Source organism: Lacerta agilis, chromosome 8 (assembly GCF_009819535.1).
Source record: "Lacerta agilis isolate rLacAgi1 chromosome 8, rLacAgi1.pri, whole genome shotgun sequence".
Lineage (NCBI taxonomy): Eukaryota > Metazoa > Chordata > Lepidosauria > Squamata > Lacertidae > Lacerta > Lacerta agilis.
The window spans coordinates 38636194-38655824 of NC_046319.1; the positions used below are offsets into that span (position 1 = coordinate 38636194).

Consider the following 19631-nt stretch of genomic DNA (forward strand, 5'->3'; position numbering starts at 1 on the left):
TGTGGTTGCCCAGCAACTAGGCACGTGACTTCTCCGGTTCCCCCCCCCCCCCCTTTCCAGTTCAAGGCTTACTTCACTTCCCCCCTCCCCCTCCCCTGGCCGCTTGGTGGCTTGGCTGAACAATAATAAAGATGGCAGACAGCTGCCTGGGTGGGAGAATTGGCTCACCGCTGGCTACACAGGAATGAGAGTGTTTTATGTCTTTAGGGAGGCTAGCTGGTGGCTTTTACTTGGGAAGGATTGTGCCCAGGGGCTGCCAGTTGCTGACCCAGCTCTGACATGTCATCGGGAGGGAGAGGAGAATTTTGCAAAACTGGGCTTCAGAAATGTTTTGATCTGTGCTCTGGATGATTTCGTGTGAACGCACCTTTGAAATCTGCTTCCTTGCCTGCAACAAAGCCAGCTTTTTGCCCAGGGTGGGAGCAAATCTAGGGCAAAGGGTTCAAAGCGCTTGAGGGAAACAGTTTTGATCCAGAGGGTTTGGCTCGCTTGAGAAATGTTTGCTCCAGCTTGCTTAGAATTGGCTCCGTTATAATTGCAGTATATCTTTTCCTCGCTCCAATTGGATGAGCAGACGGTGATAAATGGCAAACGCTAAAGATTGCACTGTTTATACTTTCGAAGTCCAGGACATTCTTCCAGAGCTCTCGGCGATGCTGGTAAATACATCCGTCACAAGTCCGTTTGCCCAGACCTTCCCTTTCCAAGGAGCAAAACAGAAATGACTTCAGGGTTCTAAATCAAAGTTAAGAGGAGCTTCATCACACAGTGCCATAATTAAGTCATGCAGCTCGCTCCCCTGAGATGTAGCTGTGGCCACCAGCTTGGATGGCTTTAAAAAGGGGATCTAGACCAGTGGCTAGGAACTGCTCCCTGGGGGGGCAATGGGATTACCTGGGGGGAGCACTAAGGTAGGGGGCACTGGAAGTGCAAATGACTATCAGACATCGAAAAGCTTGTATCAGCGCATCATCAATTTCATTGAATTAATTAAACTAAATAGTTTTAATTGCAAATTTTTGTGGGGGGGGGCATACAATTAAGTGTTGTTATTTTGAGTTTAATTGCCTTTATCATATCTGTGCAAAAGTGAGAGTGGACTGAAGTAGCTTGTAACTTGAATACCAGAACACATCTGACCAAGTGGCAGTGGATGGAGTTTGGATGGAATTTGGATTTGAGTTATTTATTATTAAAGTTTTTCAGTGCTCTCAAAACTGTTGATTCAGCAGGGGAGAGCTGAGTTCAAATCTCCATTCACCCATGAAGCTCTCTGGATGTCCTTGAGTATGTCTCCCTCAGCTCCTAGCCTACTTTGCAGGGTTGCTGTGAGGATAAAATGGGATACCCCTGAGCTCTTTGGAGGAAAGGTGGGATGATACCATTTAGTTTTATTGCAAAAGAACTTATGTGCTTCTGTGTTCGTTGGTTTCTTGAAAGCCCTGGGCTCCCCAATAAATGTAGTGTAAGCTGGGCTCTTTCTGTTTTTCTCTCTTTTCCCCCTCCCCAGCATTGCCTACCTGCATTCAAAGTTTGTGCTTGGGAGCAACTCCTCAAACAGTCCCCTTTCTTGTACTTTTTCAATCTGACTCTTTTAATGTGCTTTTCATGCCTCTCTGCAAAAGCAGGATCCAATTTACACCCGTAATCTCCCCGGTTTGCACAATTCAGGGTTTGTGTGGTGGCTCAGTGCTTGCTCCGCTACACTGAGGATCATAAATATTTGTGCGTTTCCAGGGAGCAAGCAATGATGCTGCTTTGACCATATTAGGGGCTCGGTTGACTCTGAGCATTGATCCTTTAGCTGCTTGGCCGGACTAGGCGTCCCCTGATTGAGAGCTGCCCTCCAGATCCTGAAAGGTTTTGCATCAACATAACTACCTGCAGCAGTGCCCATTTGCTACTGATGCCTTGAAGATGTGAGCTTTCCCACTGCAAGCCAGTAACCTCCCAGGGTCCTGGTTTTTAACTAGGTTATTTATGTGTGTTTGGTCTAGCCATAGTTCCTACCACCTTGTTGTCTCCCTGCCACCCTCTTGCCACAAACGGGGAGGAAGAGAGGAACATGTGAGAAGTGGATTCTTCCTACCCTTTCAAGAAATATGGTTAAGCAGGCCAGAAATAAAAGTTAGAGGTTTGGGGGCCAAATGGTTCCAGTCCAAGAACAGTTTTGCTTTGAGGTCTGCCAGTTGCCGACCTCCACTCTAAGAATGCTTTTTGATGCTGTAGGTGCCTGACTCAAGTTTGTCTTGCATTTATCTTTCTTTGTGTGATGCTGCCTTGGCTTCTCACCTCCTCTCCTAGAAGAGCTTACCTTGCCACAATCTTTTTGGCTTGTTACTATGCTGCCTGAAGGACCATCTCTCCCTGCATCAACCAAGCTGCAGTCATCTGGGGAACCCCCGTTGTGCCTCAGTCTGCAGCCCAGTAATGTGTGGAGCGTAGGGATGCAGGATAGACCTTCCTCATCAAGCTGCAAGTCAGATAATCTTGCTCCATGCCCCAAGAGGGGTCTAGTTTACTGTTTCACTGAGTGCCTCTTGGTAGCAGCACATTTTTCTTCCTGCCTGGATCTTGTGGAAATGCATAACCTGCTTTCAACTCTCCTTGCTTTTTCAACTTCAGGCGTCTGGCTCAAGCTTCTTAATCCCTTTGGCCACCAAACTTAACCAGATTTGTCTGTTGCAATTACTCCAAGCGATGAAGTGTCATCATACTTCATCGCCTTTGTTTTCTGGCTTGCAGATATTGTTCAGTGCCCTCGCTCAATTACAGCTGCACTGTGTTTGCAAAAGCACCATAACTACTCATCCTGGTGGGTTATTTTTTTGTGCTTTCGGAAGTGGAGCTTCAGATCATAGGGATACAGGCTCCTCTCATTCACTGTGTGGCTGTGAAAAGATTTGCTGTTTCCAGGATCACCTGACGCTAACACTGGTGCCTGTAGGGAATGCTTTTGCTCCAGTTGTTTCCTGGGTATGTTTACAGTGTAGGAAGCATCCCTTGCTATCTATTCTAAATGATAGATAATGAATAAAGCTGGGCCTGGGATGAAGAAGCCTCTCCTTTTGGCAAAGTTACCAAGGTGAGGCTAGCAAAGTGCAATGCGGATGTTTTAGCTTTGCAAGGCAAGCTGGCTAATGAGATTCAGTCACCTTCATTGATAGCTCAGTTGGTTAGAGCATGGTGCCAATAACGCCAAGGTTGCAGGTTCAATCCCCATATGGGACAGCTGCATATTCCTTCATTTATAAACTGGGTCACAAGGGATGAAAACAAATTTAATATATTGAGACAGTTGTACAGCAAAGCAGAGTGTGGGGTCTTGCAGCTTCCTGGAACTTGTATTTGCTGGGATGGAAAGTCCAACCTTTTAATCTCTGGTGTGCTTCCTGACATTGGGAGGTTTTCTCTCTAACGCCACAACTGAAGTGTTTAGTTCATAAATCAATTCAAATCGCTCAAAAACAAAACAAAACACTTTAAACCAACTAAAAGATTACTCTGCAATCTAAACAAGGCAGCAGATTTTTATTTGGAAATGGAAATACTTACTAAAAACTCCAAATGGCATGTGCCAGCTTCAAATAAGCATTCACTCATATGTGTATGAGAGATGAGAATCAATACCTCTTCTGATATTGTGCCCTGCGAGAGAGGGATGTGTTCATATTTTAAAAGAAGCATAGCAGTAAGAGCTGTTCAGCAGCCATTTAAGAGCAGAAGCCAGCTCCATATCCGGGATGTAAACAGTACTCTGAGCAAACACCCATAAGGTGCTACAAAGGTGGTGAAGACTGTGGCAAGTCTGACCGAATTTCAGAAGTAACTGACACCTCCTGGTAGCTCATAGTGTTTGCTTCTCTGCCACATGGTGCAGACCAGCGATTCTCATAATGTGATCCGTGGACCATCACGTGAGCTTCATTCATATGGCGTGTATAAAAATGCAGTTAAAAAGCAGGCAGCATTTTAGCATAGCACATTACAGTTACTATACAGTGGTACCTTGGTTTACGAACTTAATCCATTCCGGAAGTCCGTTCTTAAACCAAAGCGTTCTTAAAGCAAGGCGTGCTTTCCCATAGCAGCGGGGGACTCAGTTTACAAATGGAACACACTCAACAGGAAGCGGAACATGTTCTGTTTCCAAGGCAAAGTTCACAAACCAAAACACCTGCTTCTGGGTTTGCAGCGTTCTTAATCCAAGATGTTCATAAACTACGGTAAGCTCCAGTTACAGGTAGGTAGCCGTGTTGGTCTGCCATTTTCTGCTGGTCTTGGGGGTGGGGGAGTTGAGAGGCCCCTGACGTTGACCATGCAAAAGGGATCAAGCCTCTTACGTGAAAAGAAGCAACATAGGAAGGTGCATCATGCAGAGTCAAGTCAATTAATCTACCTAGCTTAGGATCAGTGGCACTGCCTGGAAAGTGTTCTGCAGGGTCTGTGACATTCTCGGGCCCGTTTTGAGATGCTAGGGCTTCATCCTGCGACCTTCTGGGTACAAAGCAGATGCCCTACCCCTGAGCCATGGCGTACATTTTTCCTGGAGAACTATTGGGCTTTCTCATTTCCATTTTTCCATGCAGATTTCCACCGTTGATCAATACCTATAAATGAGTGGGCTTCCAGAACCCACTGCCTGCAAAACCTGTTCTTGCATTTCTTGGAAAGCCAGACAACCTGTCTTCATAAAAAACAACGACCCCAAAACAGCAACTGCACCCACTGCACAAGTTCAGTTTCCTGTTGTCTGTTGTGGTAGATGCAAATCCTCTTAGTATGCTAATCTTTTGCTGAGGCCTTCAGCTTTTCTGCTATTCTGCAGCATCACCTTACTTTATGGTGTACTATCACTGCAACCAGCCTCCTTGCTTGCTCTTCCATTTGATTTTGATTTTTTTTTTTACACCTATCTAGTATGCCGTATTTTCCACTCCTTGGTTTCCTGGCTGTTGGGATTCATCTCTGGCTTACGTTCCTGGTTTCAGAACCCTGCATTGCATCACTTCTTTCACCCGGCTCTGGTACTGTTTTGGTTCTTCATTCGTGGCGCCTTGGAAAGGATGTGGGTCCCTATGTGGGGGAAGCTCCTGAAAGAGGATCACGTGTAAGAAGCAGTTGTTTGACAGCTTGCAGATCTGACCAATTTCTGTTGAATCAAAGTTAAGGGAGGAGAGGCCACCATATTCAAAGGTAGATTCTTCCACTGTCCCATCTACAAACGGCCATATTGCAGAAGACTATAACCAGTAGGAAGCAGTTATTCTATTGTTTTTTTTTTTAAAAAAAAATCCTTTGGGAGGCAGATGGGGGGGCTGCTTTGGCTTAATACCCCCCCCCCCAGTTCCTTTTGTGGTTTTAGGAAACATGTTTCTTGCATTGTTTGACTACGCTGGACTGGCCACCTTGCCCAACAATCGTTAAATGCTCAGTGCTGAATATGGCAAAACAATTATTTATTTTTTTAACGGGAGGTTGCTGAAACTAAGAGCTGTGTGAGCTTCTGGCTTGCTTACATGTTACTCACATGTGTGAAAGCAAGCAAGAAATGAGTGGCTTCCTTCCTCCTGGAGGGGCTGTAACAGAGGCTCCTGCAGAGTTCCTGCTTTGCAAGCACATGTGATCTTGTTTTCTTATAACGCTGTGCTCTGCCCCTGGCCTGTTATGTGAGGGTGGTGTGGCAGGCGAATACCTCCCTCTGCCTGAAACCTTGGGAAGCTGCTGCCCGTCAGAGTAGGCAATACCAAGCTGTTTGGACCAATGTTCTTTGACTCCGTGCAAGGCAACATCATGCTTTTGTGTATTTAGGGGGGAAACTCTGTTTCTGAGTGGACTTCTGACTGTAGGAAGATTTCTGTTTTGCTAATTTGAGGGAGGGAGGTGGAGTCAAGTCACTTACGCATTGCACACAAACACACTCCTTTCCTTGACGCGTGTTTTTTGGTACTGCTTTGTTCTGTGCTGATAACCCCTATCTTTCACTCAGAATCCTGCTAGTGAGTTCTGATAGTGCCACCGTCTTCTCTTCTTCCCAAGCAGTCTTTTTTTAAAAAAACAAACTACTTATGTGTCTTGAAAGTGACAAATTTGGGTCCTGTGCAGGCCTAGAAAGAGAGATACACAAAGAAGTTACTACAGTTTATGGAAGATAACGAGTCTCTCTCTCTCTCTCTCATCTTAAATGGCTTGTGTGTACAGTGACTTGGACTCGCTTTATCTGTTCATAGTGGGAACTTCTGAAATTTAGGGAATGAAGGAGCCACTCATTATCAGCAAAGTTTTGTAACTAAAACCTCCCCCGCTGCCCCAGTAAGGTTCTGTAAACTTTTTAAAAGTTGCTGCGTTAGGTGACATAATAGAAGTTTGTTTTCGAAATGCACAGCATGGAGAACGAGGATTATTTATAAAATATACTTTTATTATTTATCAAAGTGCAGAGACACTTCCTTACACAAAGAGCACCTTTTAAGGCTGCATTCCTTTGCACATTTACCTGCCGATAAGTCCAAACAAACTTTGACTTTCTGACAAGTAAGAGCTGTTCGACAGTGGAACAGACTTCCACGAGAGGTAGTGGACTCTCCTTCCTTGGAGGTTTTAAAGCACCTGTCATGTATGATCTAGTTGAGATTCCTGCATTGCAGGGGGTTGATCTAGATGACCCTTGGGGACCCTTCCAACTCTACAGTTCTGTGGTTCTATGAATGTCACCTTGCAAAACAAATGGAGTAGTGCAGCCATCCCAACCCAGTACCCTCCATATGTGTTGGGACTACGCTTCCCACCAGCTCCAGCCAGCATGAGTGTGTGATCCTGTGGCTGCTGGGAGTTGTAGTCCAACACATCTGGAGGGCACCAGGTTGGAGAAGGCTGGAGAAGCAAAGCAAAAACCTTTGGGCTGCTTGCCGCTCCCATAGGGGGGAGGCTTAAGCAGCCGCTGAGGATGCCTCCTCTTGGCACCCTTCCTTTCTGCTGCTTTTACGCATGCCACAGCTAGCCATTAAAAGTGTGCCAAAGTGGCAAGGGTGCCTGTGATAAAGGTGCGTTGCCAGCTTAGCACGTCTGAGTTCAAAGTGTCGGGTGCCCTGCTGGATCTTGCAGTGCCATCTTCAAATGTTGAGTCAGCAGATCTGGCTTCCTGCATCTGTGGTCTTGTAGGGAGTTTTGAGATCAGCTCCTGCTGGACATACGTATCTGTTTACTTGTTGCTGCGTATATGAGCCTTGAGAGCTTCTGGCTGGCTGCGGTTCATTTCTATACTTAGACGTGCAGGTGTTCTGACCAGCCTGGGAGGGATGCTACGTTAAAAGTGGAAGCACACAGTTCAAATCTGTGTTTATTCAGGGGCGAGGAAAACATGCACTCTGCACATGCTCCAGGGTCCTCTTGGCACTGATGTATCACTCAATGAGTGTTTCAAAGTGATGTGTGTTGCCTCGCTTGCAGTCCTCACCAACAGCCCTGTAAAGCAGGGACAGTATTGGCATTGCCCAGTTTGCAGATAGGAGCACTGAGGCTAAGCCGAGAGAGAATGACTTGCTTAAAGCCCTCTCCCCCCCCCCTGAGTTCTTGGGAAAGGTTCCAGGGCTATACCTTGGTGCGCCTTAAGCCCTGGAGGTTTTTTTAACGGGCAGGTTAAACAGGGCAGTAGAGTGTTCTGTAGGGAGGAGGTTGCGCAGATGTTGCATGAAACTTTCAGGCAGGAGTGCCACTGGACGGGATTGCAGTGTACGTTTTAAAACCGCACTGCTCTAGCCTCAAGGGGGGATGGTCTTTCTCACACTCCTGTGCGCTTGCATTCTCATAGTGTGCAAACATTTTAATAAAAGTGTGATGCAAAGATAGCCAGCGTCCTCTAGATAAGGCAGTGACTGACTCTCTGCAAGGGGGTGCTGGGTGCCCCCACCCTGCCGAAGGAGGCGACAGCAGCTTTGCAGGCAAATAAAATATGGGGGTGGAGAGGGGATTATGCAAAGGAGCTTCCGGCTTCTCGGGTTGCTGCCTCTTCCTTGCTGCAGGGCCAATCGGTGGCTCTGGAGGTGGCACCTACTGAAATGGGCGAAGGAACTGTTAGGTGTGTGAATGATGCAACTGTCCTCCTCTCTTGCTTGTCCTAGCTTTGAATCATCTGCAAGGAAGTTGATTCATTCATTCATTCACTAGGGAAACCCTCCCCCCCCCACACACACTAGGACTTCCTGGATAGCAAGCATTTTGAGTGTTGCGTGAGTTTCCCCTACTCACCATGTGTTACTGCATCAAAAAGATGCTGTTTTCTTCCTAACCTTACTTGACTGGGAAAACACCCCGGCTAGGAAGGAGGTAGCATCTTCCCCTGTGTTTCAGAATCTGCAGCTGTGAGCATACGTTTTGAGTGACACAGTTGCTTCTGCCTTAGGATGTGAACATCTGCTTGTAGGGAAGTGTTAGGGGTTTTTTTTGTACCCGGAACTGTGCTAGGCATCGCTGCTCATAGATCATCCATGTGGCCCTGTCCTTGCAGAGAGCGTTTTCAAGTCTGTATTAGAGGCCAGGGTGTGATATGAGGGAGACTGGGGTGGAGATGGGTGGCAGCAGAGAGATACAGGCATAGTTTGGAGAAAAGTCCTCAGTCTTCTTTCTCACGTTTATATGCTGCAGGATGAGCCCTGAAGAGCCCCCGAAGTGGCTCTCAGTTGCCTTGTGTGTTGTTGTTTTTAAAACAGTTACCAGCTTAACTTCAGTGCAAAACAATGAAACCAAAAATAAGGTGGGGAGAGTGCTCTTGTGCTCTGGTCCTGCTTGTGGGCATCTCGGAGGCACCTGGTGAGAACAGGATGCTGGGCTAGATGGGATGCTGATCTAGCAGCCAGGCTCTTCTTGCATCCTCAGTCAGAATATTCTGAAACGGAACCAGTGCAATGTCTGCTGCTTCTCTAGAGTCTCCCTCCAGAGCTCCCCAGCTGGAGAAGAGGCTGAGCTCTCTAGGCTTTCCCTTTGGGAGGGAAAAAGAGCTAACCTCTGGTTGGCTCCAGCCTTCAGGTGGAGAAGCTCACCCTCTCTCACCAGACTGCACTCTAGAGGAAAATAGAATTGGAAGGAGCGTGCCCGTGTGTTTGTGTGCGGGTGCCGGCGGCATGGATGCATTTATAGTGGAGACCGTTTCAGAGGAAGCAGTCTGCCAAGTGGAGTCCTAGCAACCACAAGCTTCCAAAAAGTTTGGCCGCAGAAGTGCATTGGCGAGAGTAGTGCAGGTCTCATTTATTTTGTATGTGTGTGGTTTTTTTCCTGGTGTGGGCAAGGGGATATTCATTGGCCTGGATCCATTTGCACAGATCCTACACTGTGCTTTGCAGGTGCAACTCCAGCAGATGATTGGGGGGGGGGAGAGTTGTGATGAATGTGGCATTCCTTAAAGGGCCAAACTCTGCAAGAAAACAGCTGTGCCTTGCCCTCAATCTTTAGATTGGTGTATTTCTTTTCCTGTTTGTAAAAAAAGAGGGTGGCTTGCGAAGCTCTTAAGCCCAACAGTGAACTAACCCACTTTGATCTGTTCCTTTTCAGTGCTGCTCACAGCCGTCAACTGCTACAGTGTGAAGGCCGCCACCCGTGTCCAAGACGGCTTCGCGGCCGCCAAGCTCTTGGCTCTTGCCTTGATCATCATCCTGGGCTTCGTTCAGCTGGGAAAACGTGAGTGTGTGTGTTTTGCTTCTTCAAAAAACAGGATGGAGGTGGATGAAAAGGTGGTTAGGGAGGGCTTCCCCCAAATTCTGGCTCTAGCAGCAGAGGCAGAACAGCTTTAAATATTGTACCTGATTTCGCTGTCCGCAGCTCCAAACGCTCCAGGAAAGGGAGGCAGATTTAGGGGAGCGCAGCCACTTTAGTTGCAGTTGGCATGGAGCAACTATGATGTAGAATGGAAGACAAAGAGGTGGGGGAACCAGATTTTGGCGTCACGTACGGCACTGCTGAAATTTGGGACCCCTAGGCCTGCCACTGCAGGCAGCCCCCCGGTTTCTTCTATTTGAGACTAGACTTGATTGCCTTCATTATGGTCCAGGGAAAACAAAACTGCATTTTCTCAGGTACTTGCAAAAATAGGAGAAACGTTCCAGAAAACGCCTTGTAACAGCACATCTTTCACTTGGGCAATGTGGTAGTTCTGAAATCTGTCCAGATGCTCAGGTCAAGCTTTCAGAAAGAAAAATTTCAGCAGCTACAGCTATTCCTAGCCTTCATGGATATGAAGTGCTAGTGAAAGCTTCATTTGCACAGAGATGTCCATGGCACATTTGGTCTCTGTTTCTCATTTTTCTAATCTTAAAATTAAGTTCCCTGTATTGTCACCTTCATTTGTGGATTTCATCCCCCCCCCCAACCCGGTTAAACCACTCAGGAAAGTTAGCATTTTTAGTGCGGATTTCTCTGAATAGAGACAATTTTTGTATACAGTTTTGACTAATATACAGATTTTTGGAAGCAATTTCCTCTAACATCAGGCATTCTTGTCTGTTACACTCACAAAGTGCATGCATTTTTACTCACATTTCCCCATGGCACACACATTTTTGTACACATTTTATGATTGCCGGACTGCACTGCAAAAAATTCAGAGTACAAATGTCAAAAGTGTGGTGTGTTCTGGTTTGCATATTGGTTCAAGGTGTGCAAATTAGGTATTAGCTCATTAAAATGCAAACGGCATCAAATGTCTCCCGCATCCCTAACAATGAGCGACCCTTGACAGCCTTTATCTTCCTTCCACATTGCTGTGGTCTCTGCCCCACAATCAGCCTTTTATGATTCAAGAGTCGCTTGGGAAGAGACAAGTTTTCCCCTTGATCCTGTCCGACCTTCCCTGGCTCAGATCTTGTCCTCTTGACTGCATGTACCCTCTGCCCTTCCTCCCTGTATCACTGTTGTTTTTAGCATGGCAGGACATGGTGGGCACCTGAGCCAACCCCTCATTCAACAGGGATCCAGGCAGGCTGGTCACATGGCTTGTGGCAGCCTGTTTCTGCTTTCACTGCTTGTCTAGGAGAGGAGATCAAATGCTGGGGTGTTGTTTCCCTTCTGTGTGTTTTCGCCAGCCGGTGGGGCTTGCTTGGTGCAAATAGCACACACTCACGCGCACACCCCTTCCACTCCCACTTGCTGGATATTTGACTCCTAGAAGAGGGATGCAGGCAGAGGAATGACATCTGTGGGCTGTCAGTGCAGGATAGTCTTCACAAGGAAACTGCGCCCCCTCCTGTCCTTTTGGGGAAATCTAGAAAGCAAGCAGGGGGCTGTCGCTCCACACCCCCATCCAAAGAGATACATATAGAGGATTGATTGTCACAGGATGCTAGAAGTCAGGAAATCGGTGCTTGTAATTTTAACAACTCTTGCTTTGCATGCACATGTTCAGTGCTGGTGTCTGTCTTCAGGAAGTTCTAAGAAACTCCTCCTGCCCAAATCCTGGAAGCTCCTGTCAATCAATGTAGAAGTTTATGCTGGGCTAGCTGAACTGATGGTATGACTCAATACAGTGGTGCCTTGCAAGACGAAATTAATTCGTTCCGCGAGTGCTGTCGTATAGCGGAAATTTTGTCTTGCGAAGCACGGTCGGAGGAACCACGGCTTTACGGAAAAAACAACAACCGCAAACGTTTTCGTTTTGCGAGTTGCGGCCATAGGAAACTTCATCTTGTGAAGCATCCTTTCGCTAGCGAATGCCTTTTGTCTAGTGAGTTTTTTGTCTAGCGAGGCATTCGTCTAGCGAGGTACCACTGTACAAGGCAGCTTTCTGTGTGGGTAAAATAGGAGTTATGTAGGTTTCCAGGAATTCAGGCACACAGTTTGCGCCTGGGGTTATCTCAAGGGCTTTCTTTCTTCTGTACAAACCTAGAAGCTTGTCAGTAGCCATCAGCAGAAGCCTTGCTTCATATCTTGCCACCTTTCGACTTTTCCCTACTGACGCCTAGGTGAGTCCCGGGCCCTTGTATGACCTTGTATGGTGCATGTGTTTATGTTTCCTGTCAAAAACGAACATTGGAAGAGCTCTGCTGGATCAGATGAGAGGCCCATGCAGTCCAGCATCCTGATCTCACAGTAACCAACCAGATTACCCCCATGGGGAATCCACTAGTGGGACCCAGAGTGCAGCTTAAGATTTCTAGCAACTAGTGTTCAGGAGCTCTCTTTTCTCTGACAGTGGAGGTGGGACGGAAGCTATCAGGGTTAGCGGATAGCCTCACCTCCCATGAATTTGTCTTCTTAAAGCCACCCAAGTTGGTAGCCATTGCTACATCTTGTGGGAGCAAATGCCATAGCTGACCTATATCTGAAGAAGTCCTGCATTTTGTGTCTCCTGGATCTTCCGGCTTTCAGCTTAATTGGATCACACACACACTAACCGGGGGGTTAGTAGGCATTGGTAGCCATAATCATGGCTGTTCTGTTTTTATTTTGTTGGGGACTGGAAGGTCTAAATGGATTTTGTTTTAGTTACAGCCCTGGTCTTCAAGTTTTTTGGTGTGTGTGTGTGTTTACAAATGGAGATTTGTTTTGCTGCTCTCTCTATCTTCACACTCTTGTTTATTTCCATTCCATTTTTGTGCGTGCTTAACTTCACAAGCTGCTTTCAAGCATCTTGCAGCTTACAAACGGTCTAGAAATGCAAACAAATAAATGGAGCTTAGTGAAGCAGTTCTATCCAATGAAGACGCAAAGGGATAAAAAAATTTTTTGATAGAGGTGGGCGGCACATTCGTTCACTCCTCACGAGAGCCCGTCTCTTAAGTTGAAAGATTTTCTTCCTTCCTTTCTTACATCTCAGCATTTTAAAAGAATAAAAGCTAACTTTGTTAATTGTGTTTGTTTCCTTCTAAATGGCAGAGCCTCGTGACACAGACTCTCAAAATGTCTTGCAACCCGGACCTGGTTGGTGTCAGCACAGATCTCTCTGCTCAGCATTTTCCAGTGTTTTTGATAAACGGATAAGAAGCGGATGGGAACTTTTGAGGGAGGAATTCCTCCTTCTGTAAAACAAAACAGAAGGTTGTTGGGGGGAGGGGAGCCCCTCCATTCTGGAGCAATATAAGGGGCACTTGTTTAACAACAAAGGATTCTGAAGGAATTCTCCACTTCTCTTTGCCCTCTTCGGAACTTGCAAGATATTATTTCCTCCTTTCCTTCTTCTCCGTTACTGCCTCCCCCTGTAATTGCTTATGACCTTTAGGCAGTTTTTCAGTGGTGATCTCCATGCACAAGTCATGCTGGGGGGCCTCTGTGCTTGCAAAACACACTTTTTTCTTCTTCCTGCCCCTTCCATATTGCATAGGGTGCTTTGCTCAACTTATTTCCTCCTTTAAGGAGGGCTGTCATTAATGGCCGTGGGATGCCAGCATCACCTTTTGGGCTCTATGCTAATAATAACCCTCCTTTAATATAATCCAGAGATTCCTTTCTCACCCACAGGAATCTGCCTCAAAGGTCTTCTCTGCATCTCAGGGTCATGGTTATGCAAGCAAGAAATCTGCAGACTCACAGCTGTAAACCGATTGTAGATTTTGAAATAGTTGACATTTGTGTTTCTATCACACTCCCCCCCCCCACACCATTACCTGTGTGCATCTATAAGAACTAGGGAATTGGTTCCTTTTTTCTAACAAGATCAACACCCTGAGGCACTCAGCTTCTGAATTCTGCACGTGATGTCAGGTTCTGCGTTCTTGTGCTCTGCCGTCACAGAACTCTCGCTTTGTGCACAGGATGCAACCCAAAAAATGTACCCTGCACATGCTGTGCATAGATAATGATGCGAAAACTGTGTTGTCTGGTCAAGAACCCTTTGGTGTGATTGTTGGGTTTACAATCTCACTCCTTAATATGCTGCACTTCACAGTTCCCAGAAGCGATTCACAGTTTTGATTTTTTGTTTTTAATGGGCATTTAATGCATTTTATATTAAAAAAAACCTTTGGTGAGGTGGTTCACAGGTTTTAATGGCACAAAATAGCCATTAAAACAACCTTGAAACTATCGGATATAATAATACAGCATCAAAGAGGAGCTATAAATTAATAACCAAGTAGCGAGAACAGAAAAACCAGTATGCAGGCAGATCCTAATCCAACTTTTGCCAGCCTCCTTCCCTCCAGATGTTTGTCCTGCCCCAGCCCAGCTTTCTCAGCCACCACATCAAACCCCCAAAATGAGATTCTTCCTCACCTCATGGCTTTTCTCTCACTGTGCCTCAACAGAAGCCCTATATCAGGGCACTCCCATCTTCTCTGGATCTGCATTGCACCATTTTTCCTGCTTGCAAAACAGCCTTTGCCAACCCTGGTGCTCTCCAAATGCTTTGGAGTACAATTCCCATCAGCCCCAGCCAGAAGAGCCACATGACCCTGGGCTACAATTTCCACCCTCCCTTCTGCATGCTGATGGGAGCTGGAGTCCAGAAACAATGGGAGGGCTGCAAGTTCCCTAGCCCTGACCCCAGTAAATGGAATAGCTTTGATCCGCTGACAAAATGATGCTGAAGTTCAGAAATTGGCTCTGTGGGGAGCATTCCATAGCAGGACTCTTTTCTCTGATCACCACTTACGAAGGGGAAGGGGTACCCAAAGGCCTTGTGCAGCTCTAGATGATTGGGGTAGGGGGGCTGGGGGCAATAACCTATTCCCATCTGCCTTTGGGAACAGAGATCTTTCCAGTAAAATGTGCACCCTTCGTGTTTCAGTGGCCCAGTGAGTAAGCGCTAAAGGAAGCATTAGCATCAAAATTTGTAATGGCAGAGATGCATAAAAACCCACCTCTTCTTCTACTAAGTTGGCTTGGACAGGGATGGCCTGGCCACAGCAGTTCATGCATTGGTAACTTCAATGTGCTATATGCGGGGCTAAGCTTGGGCCTGGTCCAGAGGTTCCAGCTGGTGGAAAATGCTTTGGCCAGACAGTTGATGGGGACGCACTCTTGCCAGCACATAACTCTGGTGCTCAAAAGCTTGCACAGGCTGTCTGCATGCTGTTGAGCCAGCTTCATTGTACTTCTGTTCAGCTACAGGCCCCTTAACAGCTTGAGTCCTGGATATTTCAAGGGCAGCCCAAGCCCTTACATCCCTGTGTGATCGTTGAGGTCTGTTAGTGGTCCTCCATGGCTCAGACGTACGGCTCATATCCACCAGAAGCTGTGTGCTCAGTATCATGGGCCTGATTTTGCGGATCTCTCTTCCAGTTGAGTTCAGACAGGACAGCTCCTTGTTGAACCTCTGGCATCAACTGAAAACGTTTTATTCAGCACTGGCATTTTAATTGACGTTACAGTTTCAATGAATTTTATCTTTTCTATGTTGTATTTTTTGTACACTGCTTAGAGACAACTGTAGGTATTTAAATTGTTAATACAGAAAAAAATTAAGTTCTGGCTGCTGTTGCATGTCTTTGAACTAAATAATATTTCAGGTCAGCTGTCAGACCCAGCTTTGCAGTAAAGCCATTTCCCCCTGTCTTCTGGGGCTCTTCTCCTGAGCTCCTGCTGAAACAGATGCAGGGTCATTTAAGGACGCTGCAAGTGTGCTTAGCTTTGGTCGCTCTTCATGGGAAGCTTAGGTGTGTGACTTTGGCTGAATGTCTTATTTTTTAAAATGGTGTTTTACACATCTGTCACACAGATGGGGAAGTAGCCAGCCTTCCACATGTCGCCCTCACCAACTCCCTTCATCCTTGGGTCGCTGGCTGGAGATGCTGGGAGTCAGTACACACCCTTGTGTTTTAAAGTTTGATTTTATCCTATTTTGGATAGCTGTGTTACACTGTTTTATGTCGACCTCTTTGATAGTTTTCTTTCAAGCCCGGATAAACACTTTTGTAATTGTCATGTGGTTCAGACATCTTCGCATTATCTCAGCATTGCTTTTTTTGCGAGAGAGAGAGAGAGGTGCCTAAATAATGAAAAGTTGAAAGTAAATGAGGAGAAAAATAACAGATTTCATTAGGTGTGATTACATACTTAATTACTTTACCCCATCCATTAGAGATTATATTAGTATAATCAAATACAAAAGACACACACAGGAAATCAGCAAAGAGAGGTAGAGAGAGAAAAGCCGATGATAGTAATAATATCTACAATTCGAGGATTTAAGTGGTTTATAAATTTTGGGGAGTGGGAAATTGGACTAGGAATAAAGTGTGCCCTTTACACTTGTAAGAAGGATCTGTTGCAGTGTTTGCAAAGGATTCCGAGGCAGATCATATATATAATTTCTAGCAGAAGCTTGTGCAGTTGGGCCACTCTTGACCGTCTAAGGAACCTTATTACCTTGTTCACTCTTGTGAGAGAAATATTTACCTCCAGAAGAAAGTGTGCCTTGTCTAATTCGTTTGGCTTGTGATGCTTCTTCCAGGGGAGGCTGGCATCTTTATTGTACTCAGATTCCCTTTATTGGTGGACATCGCCCCTTCCCCACTTCTTCCAGCGAGGCTTATCCGACTAATTCCTTGGCTTGGCACCAACGTTGGGGAAGAGGGGATTGTCTCAGATTTTCTTATTAGAACCAGACCTGAAAGAGATGAGAACAGCCTTCTTTTCTCCTCCTGGATGGACTTGAGCACAGGCACCAGAGTGCAGAATCTGGTGCTTTTCTAAATTGTATACCTCTATTTATGCCTGAACATGATGCTGCAGCAAAACACATGGCAAGGGCAAACTAGAAAGCACCGGAGCTCTGCTTCTGGGTCCTTCCCAAGGAAAAGCAGTGGTGATCTTCAAAAGCAGAAATAACATTCAGGAATTACATGGGGCTTGTAGACGGGGCTGCCAGAAAGAATTGAAGCTTTTGAGCTTGTTGCTCATCCATATCTGCCCTGTGATCTTATTAGTATTATCAGGTGATCATTCAGGAACCTTACAATGCACTTCTGTGGGTTCCTTGGCAAGTGGCTTGTAGTAAGTGCTGTTTAAATCCAGCACCCGATGCAAGCTGCGCTGGGTTCTGTTCCACTTGGGATATCCCAGTTAATTAAAGTTCTAGCACAAGTCTTTAGGGAGGAGCCCGGAACATAGGAAGCTGCCATATACAGAGTCGATCATTGGTCCTCTAGACCATCATTGTCTACAATGACAGGCAGCAGCTCCCCAGATTTTGGACAGGGAACAATCACATTCTTATCTGGAGATGCCGAGGATTAAACCTGGGAGGGTAGATTCTCTAGCCCTGAGCTGCAGCCCTTCCCATAGAATGGAGGGACTTCTTTACATCCCTCCATATTGTGGGACTGTCCCATTTGTTCCAACTCTCTCTGCTTCCAGTTTTCTGATCCAGAAGAGGTCCATTCCTCTCATTCCCATGACTGCTAAGCAAACTCGGGAGGCTTTGGGGAGGAACTTGCATTGAAAAGCTTTTTGGAAACTCAAGCTCACCTATTTAGGTGATGCTAAAATCCCAGATTCTGCTTGTGATGAAAAGCCCCAGAGCAAAAGGCAAAGTGGAGTTGGCAATGCCCAAACCCTAAATCACTCCTGATTTGCAAAGTTGAGCTGGCAACATGTTGCGTCGCGCTCTCTCTGCTGTGCCCGCCTGGCTTCAGGCACCATGGGCACCCGCCTTTGCCAGCTGGGCACGCCTGGCCCCGCAGGGCCCTCTTTCACCTTGGATAGGATGCTTGAAACCTGTGGATTAAAAAGTAGGCAGGCCATATGACACGTGCACGCTTACCTGTGCAGTTATGCTCCTGACCCTACAGTGCAAGACATGGTTAAGTTTTACTGTTCAGCTTCTCTGGCAGTGTTGAGGGCTGTGTAGGCAGCTTGTGGCCTTAGACCAAGGGGTGAGAACGGGGGGCCAAATGCAGCCCCTCTAGGCCTCTCTGCTTAACCCTTGGGACACCCACCAGACACCCTCTCCTCTAGTACTTTTGCCTTGCCGCCATGTAAAGTCTTTTGCGATGAAAACGCACCTGTCTTAACGGAAGTACAAAGCCAGACTTGCAACTTTGGTGTTTCTTCCAGAAGCTCAGTGTGGCAGCTGAAATTACATTTGGGGGAGAATTAAGCAGAGTTTGCATCACATCACATCTAACATGATTTCCTTTTCTACATAAATGTGCACATACTCGTGTCCTCCCCCCTTCAAACTGGCACTGCCCTGTGCTGGATTACTCAGTAGGCAGACTAGGAACATCCTTGAGGCACCAGTAAAGCAGGAGCACAAAACGAAAATGAGAATTTTGTTGGAAACAATTGGACTTTTCAAAAAACAACAACATTGAGGTAGTCATCATGGGGAAAATAATAACTTTGTAGACTTTCTTACCTATCATCATTATTAATATTATATATTAATGTTAATGTTAATATACCGCCCTTCATCTGAGGATCACAGGGCAGTTTAACATTTTAAAACACAAAAATACGTAACATAAGAACAAACAAAACAATACCCCCCTCCCTTGTTTAAAAGGCGGTTGATTGTTTAACAGCCAAGGTCCTGGGTGAAGAGGAATGTTTTCACTTGGCGCCTAAAGATATGTAATGAAGGCACCAGGTGAGCCTCCTCAGGGAAACATTCCATAAATGGGGAGCCACCACAGAAAAGGCCCATTCTTGTGTTTGCCACCCTCTGAATCTCTCTGTTCTCTTTTTATTATTTATCCCCTACAAACATAGACTGAAATAATGCGAGGAAAATCAGATCCGGCCATGAATTGCACAGGACGTTTTAGCATGCATGTAGTTTTGTGCCATTTCAGAAATAAACTTTGCGGTTCAGTATTGTTTTTATTTAACTGTATGTGAGGGCATCATAATCTTCTCAGTGCTTAGGACCTTTAAAGGTCTTAATCCCTCCCTGGTGCTGCCCCTCTCCATGTCTGCAGCAAAGTTGCTATTCTCTGCACTCTGAGTTGCTCCATCTCTCGTGGCCTCTTGCTGAAACCAAGAACAGCCAGCAAGCTTCCCTTGGGCAAATCTGCACCACAGATGAAGGTGTTTTGTTCCTGGCTGTGTTGTGAGCCAAGCAAAGACCCTTAATTAGCTAGTGTTCCGTTGGCCTGGAAGCCTAGTTGGCCGGCTTCTTATTTCTTCATCCTTTTGTGGCCTCTGATCCGAATCTTCTGAGCGGCTCAAAAGCCAGAGGAAATAGGCTTAGGGAGAAGCAAGTCAGACTACTGCAGGGCATTCTGTCTTGAAAGCCAGGAAGAGGACGTGCCATGAGAAAAGCTGCAGTGTTTGGGACTTTTGGTTTAGAGAAAAGACAAGAAAGAAGTGATACGATGGACGTTTATAAATGGTGCATGGCATGGAGAAAGTGGGTGGAGAACAGTCCCCCCCCCCCTCGTAATACTAGAACTCTTGCACATGAATGTTGGAAGATTCAGGACAGATAGAAGAAAGTATTTCTTCATGCAGCACATAGTGAAACTACGGAACTTGCTGCCACAGAAGACAGTGATGGCCAACTTGGACAACTTTAAAAGAGGACAACTTCACGGAGGAGCTATCAACGGCAACTACCCTGATGGCTATGCTCTGCCTCCAGAGGTAGAAGCAGTAATGCATCTGAAGACCAATTGCTGGGAAATCACAACTGGGGAGAGTGCTGTTGTGAGTTTCCTGCAGGCATCGGTTGGCCACTGTGAGAACAGGCTGCTGGACTACATGGG

At 46.2% G+C, this 19631-nt stretch overlaps 1 protein-coding gene across 1 annotated transcript in view; it reads left to right on the forward strand.

Moving 5' to 3' along the window:
* The window catches only part of SLC7A5 (solute carrier family 7 member 5), a 45594-nt gene that overhangs the window by 5947 nt on the left and 20016 nt on the right, over window positions 1-19631 (forward strand). Inside the window, exon 2 of the mRNA XM_033157021.1 lies at window positions 9547-9672. Coding sequence (XP_033012912.1) covers window positions 9547-9672 — 126 coding nt within the window. The remainder of the gene's footprint in view (window positions 1-9546; window positions 9673-19631) is intronic.